At 35.0% G+C, this 8,764-nt stretch overlaps 1 protein-coding gene and 1 pseudogene across 1 annotated transcript in view; one reads left to right on the top strand and one right to left on the bottom strand.

Moving 5' to 3' along the window:
• Nucleotides 1–8,764, top strand: part of Cpd (carboxypeptidase D) — a 77,272-nt gene that overhangs the window by 8,238 nt on the left and 60,270 nt on the right. The window contains exon 2 of the mRNA XM_004635484.2: nucleotides 1,609–1,856. Within this exon, the coding sequence (XP_004635541.1) occupies nucleotides 1,609–1,856 (248 nt within the window). The remainder of the gene's footprint in view (nucleotides 1–1,608; nucleotides 1,857–8,764) is intronic.
• LOC101587204 lies at nucleotides 344–805 on the bottom strand (annotated as a pseudogene).

Raw genomic sequence — 8,764 nt, 5'->3', positions numbered from 1 at the left:
TGATAGCCATTCTTTCTGGGGTGAGATGATATCTCAATGTGGTTTTAATTTGCATTTCACGAATGGCTAGTGATGTGGAACATTTTTTCATATATTTATTTGCTTCTTTAATTTCTTCCTCTGAGAAGTGTGTGTTCATCTCAGATGTGTGGCTTTTTTCTTGAAAATGTGAAGTTAGTATAGGTAATTTATGAAACTGGAGAAAGACAAAATACATTCTCTTTTATATTACACTCTTCTTAATTGTCTTTAGACAGTAGTAAATGCACAAAGCATAAAAATTATTAACCTAATTCATGTGTTCAACAAATATTTATTTATTTATTTATTCATTTATTTATTTAATAAAACAGGCATTTATTTAAGGTATGGTATCCACAGACCAGATAACTTTTGAACTGTTTCAGGGTTAACCAAGTTCATAAAAATATTTTGAAGACAGTTGCATTTCACAGACTTCATTAAGTGATTACTTCTTTGCCCATTCTTCTCTTTCTTTTCTTTCCCGAATAACCTCTTTGAGATATGGCTCAAGGTAGAATTTATCCTCCTCATATTTTGCCCACTGCTCTTTAGGCAAGATCTGATGCTTCATGCTCAGGTCCAGGGTTCTCTTAATGCGAAGCATCCTGTCATTATAAAGGTTTTCTGGAAGCCTTCTTATGGCTTCTTTTACATCTTCATCTTCACATATTGTATCATCTCGCATTAAGCCCAGCTTATTGAACCCTGCAGCACTGTAATACCACTTCCAGATACCTTCCAGCCACCGGCTTGATGCTGCAACAGCCGGGCGGCCTGCCATCTTGACCCAAGAGCGAAGCCCAAATATTTATTTATACCAGCCAGCTATTTTTTATGAAATTGACACATTATGAGATTTAACTATTATATTGAAGTAAGTAAAATTGTTATTTTTTCTAGGTTTAATAAAAGGTTGAATATTAGTGAGTTGATATAGTTTAGCCTTATTCATGAATGGAATTTCTTTTTCTTTTTTGTTTATATTTTTTGAGACAGTGTCTCACAGTGTAGTTCAGAGTGGCCTTGAACTCACATTGATCCTATCTAAATCTCCCAGGTGCTGGGATTATAGGCTGGAATTTCTTAAGTCAGACATCTCCTGAAATATCAATTTATTCTGTTTTACTATTTGCTATTATAAAAGCTGTTTGAAATTTTGAATTGATGATTTTTTTCTTTTTTGTTGTTGTTGCTATTAGTAATGGTCTGCTTAGAATAACTGATAGAGTTGTCTTTTAATTTTCCAAGAGATATTTGAGTTTATGGCACTAGGGATAAACCTCAATGGTACAGCATTTGCCTAGCAGGGTTCAATCCCTAGCATGAGAGCCGGGGGAAAGAAGGAGGAGGAAAAGGAGAAAAAGAAGGAAGAAAATGACTGAATTCGTTTATTAAAGATGAGAAATTTTGGGGGTCAGGGAGATAGCTCAGTGGAATAAGTGCTTGCCTGGCAAGTTGCAAGAGCCTGAGTTCAACCCCCGGTTCCACAAAAAAAAAAAAAAAAAAAAGATGAGAAATTTTTAAATGCTTGGTGTTTTCTCTTCCTTTTTTTCAGTGATATGTGATTTGGTTATGTTTTCAAAGGTTTGTGCTTTCTGGAAATCTGCATGGTGGCTCTGTGGTAGCAAGCTATCCTTTTGATGATTCTCCACAACATCAGGCAACTGGAATCTATAGCAAAACCTCAGATGATGAAGTCTTCAAATACTTGGCAAAAGCTTATGCTTCAAATCACCCTATAATGAAAACTGGTGAACCTCATTGTCCAGGAGATGAAGATGAGACTTTCAAAGATGGGATCACAAATGGTGCACATTGGTATGATGTGGAAGGTATGCAAAGAATGATTTGCCATATTTTCTCTCTTGTTCATTTAACTTTCTTAAGTATATTCTGAGTAGAAGAAAGGACACTTTGCAGAATTCTAATGTTTATTAATCTCTTATTTCTTGCCCAGTGCAGTGCCACACACCTGCAATCCCAGCTACTCAGGAGGCTGAGGCAGGAGGAATCTTAATTTCAAGGCCAACCTGGGCAATTTTGCAAGCCCCTGTCTCACAATAAAAAAATAAAAAGGGCTGGAGATATAGCTCAGTGGTACAGTGGCCAGGGTTCAAGCCCCATTACCACAAAAACAAATTTTAAAAGCCATTTTTTTTTTATTTTCAATTTTGAAATGCACAGTAGAACTTAAAGAAGACCACATGAACACTTTTATATCCTTTATTTAAATATACTATGATCTTACCTACATGATTTGCCTCCCCACTTCCACATATATACAGGGAGCCCTCTATGTGCATGCATACATACACAGATAATCTTTTGCCATAAATAAGTGACAGATTTCATGATTTATCTGTGATTTCCTCAGTACATATTTCCCAAGTAGAGGGACATTCTTCTGTACAACTGCATATCATTACCATAATTGAGAAATCAGCAGTAATTCAAGACTTATCCCACATGGTTTTTGTTTATAAAATGGGAGTCCATAACTCCCATTTTCTCTAACATCTGAAGATACCTCTTGCAGCTCTTTTTCCTCCAGCTTCAGGATCCCACAAGGTTAAGCCTTTGCATTTGACTCTTTTGAAGAGTACAAACCAGTTCAATGGGGCATTACATAATTCTATAGTTGACATTTACTTCATATTATCAGGTTTAATTTTCCATTAGGTATACCACATCACATCACATCAAAAGACTTATAAAGCTAGGCTATAAATGGCTAAATTGAACAGCTTAGTTAATATGACTACCAACCAGATCTCTCCATTTTACATCAAGGCTCAATTTCCTTTTATATTTTAATCTGTGTGATGATTGTGATATTCTATATTTTTTTATTGTGATAAAAATAGATATCATAAAATTTGCCATTTTAGACATTTTTAAATGTAGAATCCAGTGGCATTAGTTATTTATAATGTCATGCAACTGTTACACTATCTAGTTCTACAACCTTTTTGTCACTCCCACCACTTTGTAACGATTAAATAATACCCTCCCACACTGAGAACCTCTAATCTACTTTCTATCTCTGCACTTGCCTATTCTAGATATTTCATATAACTGATGTCCTCTAATATATGTCCTTTGACATCTAGCCCATTTCCCTTAGTATAATATAGTCAAGATTCATCCATTTTGAAGCATTTATCAGAGCTTCATTCCTTTTTATGGTAATATTCTTTGTATGTATATAATACAGTTATCCATTCATCCATTGATGAACACTGGGTTTCCATCTTGCTACTGTGAATAATGGTGAATAATGTCATGAACATTTTTAGACAAGTATCCAAGTCCTTGTTTTCAATTCTTTTGTGTAGAGCTGGGGAGATCACTCAGTGAACTAAGAGCCTACTTTGGCAAGTGTAGGGACGCAGGGACCAGGGTTCGATTCCCAGTCCCACATGCCATGCCAGCCTTGCCCCTGGGGCGTGCTGAGCCAGCAACTGAGTCCAGGTGTGGTGGCGCACACCTGTAATCCAGCACTGGGGAGGCTGAAAACAGGAGGATCATTACAAGTCCAAGCTAGTGAGACTTGTACCAAATACACAAAATGAGAAAAAAATTCTTTTGGGTATATAGGTAGGAGTGGCATCACTGGGTCATCTAGTAGGTCAGTGTTTGGGGTTTTAGTTTCTCTGAGATAGGGTCTTATTATGTAGCCCAGACTGGCACTGAACTATATAGCCACGCTGGCCTTTAACTTGTCCTCCTGCCTCAGCCTTCCTAGTGTTGGGACTGCAGGCATGTGCTACCATGCCTGGCTATGTTTAGTTTCTGAGGAACTTAGGGGGCCTGCCCCTTAGCTCAGTTCTTTAAGTGGCTGCTTCCACAAACCTGTCAGGCTCAGGTGGCTGTGGTTTGATCCCCACAACTCAAGCCAGCCAAACCTACCCTGAAGGCATTCGGAGTAAAAAAAAAATCCTTCTGAAGAACTGCCAGTCTGTTTTCCATAGTAACGGTAGCATTTACTTTCTACCAGCAATGCAAAGAGATTCCATTTTTTCATGGAATATCGTTTTTAAAAGAATTACAAAAGTAAGTTTACCTTTTCTTTCTAAATTCATGAAAATAGCTATTGTTTTTTTTTTTTTTTTTTTTTAGCTATTGCTTTTTAAAAACACAAATAGGCCAAAGGAATAAGTCACTCCATGGAAATATTATTTATATTTTATTCTTAAAATCTACCCATTCTAAGATGAAATGCCTTCATCTTTCTTACTTTTTATTGGCAATTGCATTATGAACTATCTTATTATATATCTCTTAATGTGCCTTTATTGGTAACTTTGAGTTATTATTTGACTTTTTGTATCAAGTCATATATAACCAAAATGTTGTATCAAGTAAGGATAATCAAAATGAGTCCTAGTTTGAGGACTTAATACCTTGTAGAAGTTCCTGATACCCTTCTAGATTCTACCTATTTCTTATATGTAACAAGCATTGACAAAGATGTTTGAAATATTTAGAAGCCAAACTTTCCCCCCATGACATTTAGAGGTGATTTGAAACGATTAAAAGATTCTTTATAGTTGAGGCACATACTTAAATGTATAATCCTCATATTTCAACCTTCAGTGAATATATTTAATTAGATATTTACAGTATCTAATTTTGTAGAGTGGTAGTTTTGTGAGTTAAGTCATTTCATTAATTTGAGATGATGTTACTTAAAATAATGAGTTGAAAAGTAATTTCCCTTTTTGCAAAAGCTCTAAAAGTTTAGAAAGTCAAATATTCCTATTTGACAATTGAGGAATATAAGTTTATATTATACTATTTGGAAAATAAATGTCCTGCCTCCCCAGAAAGTAAGCACACTTTGATATTAAAAACAGAGATTAGTTAAATCATTTATTAGATTTTTCTGATTCTTCAAACATCTGAAGAAGCTAAATCTTGTTGCTGCCATTGTTATTTTTATGAGCATCAGTTTTTCTCCTATTGGATCTGAATGATCAAATGTATTTTATTTTTACAATTGCATCTCTTCATATGTATTAATAAATATCAAAAATTTTTTCTTGAAGAGAAGGCTCCGTTTCCTTTAGTTGCAACAGGGCAAATTCATTTTGTTTATCTTATGCAGGACCGCAGTAGGATGTTGTGAAACCTTATGACTCGGCACATATTCAAACCCAGATGTCCTGGAGTGATTTTACAAATACTCTATTTGATGTGTTTAATGATTCTAGCTCAAAGAAATACAGATTGTTAGGGCTGAAAGTAAATACATTGATCTAGTCTAATCCTTTGGCTTTATAGAAATTCAAAGTCTGAGAAAGGAAACAACTTAGGTAATACAATTCATTCATTTAGTAAACACTTACTGTGCCTGCCTTATCCCATATTCTGTATTAAGTTACAGTAAAACGGAAATAGTTCCTGCTTGAGAGGAACACACAGGATCTCAGTAGTGTGGAATGTGGAGTGATCTAACCCCTGTGCCTTTACCTTTTTTGCCACAGTTGATTCAGCATATCTAGCTGTCATGAACCTTGCTTCCTTCAACATGCCTTTCAAACCTGCATGGTCCACTAGGAAATGGCTATCCCAATAAGGCTTGTGACTAGTCACAATTACCTGCTAAAGCCCTGTTATTGTCAGAACCTAAGCTCGTGTTCATGAAGCATGAGCCCTTTTTTTTTTTTTTAACCATAATGTGCTGAGTTGTATGCTTTTTGGCTAATGTTCTTCTTTTTCACAGTTCTGAAGATATTATAGAAATCTTGCCAGGGAGATAGCTCAGCAGCTTAAGTGTCTGCCTAGCATGTGCAAGGTCATGAGTTCAATCCCTGGTACCAAAACAAAAAACAAAAAGAACGTAATATTTATATCAAGTTGATGGTTTAGTATTTGTATTCCAAAGCATATTGATAAAGCTGAACTATAGTTTTAGGTCACTTTTTAAGAATTACCCTATTTTATTTTTAAAAAGAAATCCTAGACTATGTATAATAGATATGATTTGACTAATGATCACAGTACTATGCAGGTTTTAGGTATTTTCTTGGGCAGAACATGGTTTCATTTTATTTTCCTACAAAGAGACACTAAAAGGCAGTGTAGTTAGTGCTTAAGAATATAGCTTTGGCATCCCAATAGCTTGGGTTTGGCATCCCAATAACTCTGCCTTATGTAGCTCTGCACATGTGTACCTGTGCCTGAGAGTGACAGCAAGAGAAAGAAAGACTTGCCCATGTAAATAAATGTCCTTAAGTTTCAATTCCTACCTATATAAAATGAAAATAAATATTATCTACTTCATAGGATTATGAGGCTCAAGTGAGAACTATGTAAAGCACTTAATCTAGAATTGGAAACCGTAACTACTTATCACTGCTAAAGTTTAAATTTCATTAGGACAGGGATTTGCATTTTATTTGGTTTTCTATTTTCAGCACATAGATGCATACCTGGTATTTAGACGTAAACGATAAGTTTTTTAATTGAATTTTTTTGTTTGTTTTATTTTTTTGAGATAGGTTCTTGCTATATAGCTCATGCTGGTCTTGAAGTCAATATATAGCCTAGGTTGGCCTCAAATTCGCTGCGGTCCTCTTGCCTCAGCCTCCCAAGTTGGTGGCATTACAAATATGCACCACAACATTTGCCTTGAATAAATGAATTGTTGTTACCTGAAAAAATTCAGTACTGCATATAGTTATTTAAGATCTTAGGTGATCTTCAGACTAGATAATCTTACAAAAACTTATAAAAATTTTCTACGTTGGGTTGCTCCTATTCTGAGAAAATAAGCTTGTGTGGCTGGTAGATCCTAGATAGTGATAATCAACATTGTAGAGCTTTCCTGATATACAGGCCATAGGTTCCCACCACTGTTCTAGATCATAGTATTTCCTAAACTATTTTTAAGTAGTAACATATAATATAAAATACCTTTTAGTTGTTTATATACATTTCATGTATGTATGTGTACATAAAGCTAAAACAATTTCACAAAACAATATTTAGCTTTGTAATGTGTTGTAGTATTATTTCTTCTAGCCTGTTCTGCTTCATTTTTTTAAAAAAATGTGTTGGAACTCACTAACATACCTCAGAAGCCAGGAATCACTTATGACCTGCAGCTTAAAAAACATTCTTTTTGATCCCTCTATGGTAGAATTGATTTTTCAATGCTAAGTAGGAACAAAACACCTGACAAGTTGCGTGTGATAACGTATGATTTGGGGTTTTTCTTTTGCCTTGACTTGTTTATATGTCTCAGTCATTTCCGGTGAAAACTGACCTATAATGTATCTCAGGCTGCCTTGCCTGTAATTTGGGTGAATACGCAGATAGGAAATTAGTCAGAAATATAGTTCTCAGTGCTACATGTTGCTCATGTGTCTATGCATAATAATATGATTAGTTAGGACAGCTGCCATAATGCTTTATTTTTGTGGAATTTTTTTTTAAGTCACTGCTTACTTGGAGCTGAGCCTTTCCAAACTGGTTATTGTGATTTCTTTTTGCTCCTCTGAAAGAAAAAAATGTTCTATGGATTTATCAAATCTTTTCCCTTTCCGTTTTATATGCTAGGCAGAGAGCTATGTGACCAGATAGCATATAATGTAACTAGTTCAGTTTTTTATGAATATAAATTCCTTCGATCCTGTGGCCCATCCCTTTCTCTCCTTAATGAGCCAAGCAGCACTAATGAGCTCTAAATATTGAAATATGTTTGGCTTGAAGTAGGTAAGTGCTGTGGAGGGGAAGATAGTTTCTAAACTGTTTTGGTAGCATAAAAGTTTAGGTTTTTGTCCAAAATGGACCCAAAAGCTTATTCTTAATGTTTTCTGTGTCATTAAATAGGGCATATGAATTAACCCAAGTAACAACAGAAAATTGGAATCTAAAAATCAAATGAATAGTGTGTAACTGCAAAAATACAGTATCTGATGTAAATAAATAGAAAAAAACTATAATCGGGAATTTAAACATACTTTTTTCAGTAATTATTACATCATGAAGGCAAATATATGAGTAAAGATAGAGTGAATTCAAATGACAAGCCAATCAGACCTAATGGACATGAATAGAATACTGTCCTCATGTCTAATTTTCCTTGCAGTCTGTTTACCAATCTGAAGTATAGATGACTAAATAATTTACCAGTTGTTGCACTTAATATGTGTAGGTTCTATTAAATACTTGTGTTACATTGTTTTTACGATCATATATTAATAACACATGTACAAAAGCTTAAAGTCTAAACTTGAGCAGAATCTGAATTCAACCCATATTTCTAGCCTTTCGTATACCACTGGACTACTTGTTCTTCCCTCAAAATGTGAACCTTCACACATTAGCCTATTCTTTGGTCCCAGTTTTTTCCTCCAGCTAAGCTGTGCCTTCTCTGAATCCTCCCTGTATTAACTGTCACTTTCCCACCTTCCAAGAGTTTTTTGTATATATGCATATATCAATATGCATATATTAATAGTTTCCATTTATATTAATAGTTTCTTTGTATCTCATATCAGTGTGTCAGTTCCTTGATAATAAGGAACATGGTGTTGCTAATCATTTTGGAGTTATCTTTGTGTAGAACATAGAGTCTTAGAGGAAAGGAGATCAGGGAAGTTTTTACAGTGCTTTAGGTTTCTATTGCAGATAAAGATTTCACGGGGCTGGAGAGATGGCTCAGTGGTCTAAAGCACCTACTTAGAACAAGCTTAGCAAAAGCATCAGGGACCGCGGTTCAATCCCCCAGCAC

Source organism: Octodon degus, unplaced genomic scaffold, assembly GCF_000260255.1.
Source record: "Octodon degus isolate 3935 unplaced genomic scaffold, OctDeg1.0 scaffold00072, whole genome shotgun sequence".
NCBI classification, from domain to species: domain Eukaryota; kingdom Metazoa; phylum Chordata; class Mammalia; order Rodentia; family Octodontidae; genus Octodon; species Octodon degus.
This window is presented reverse-complemented; position numbering and strand designations above follow the sequence as displayed.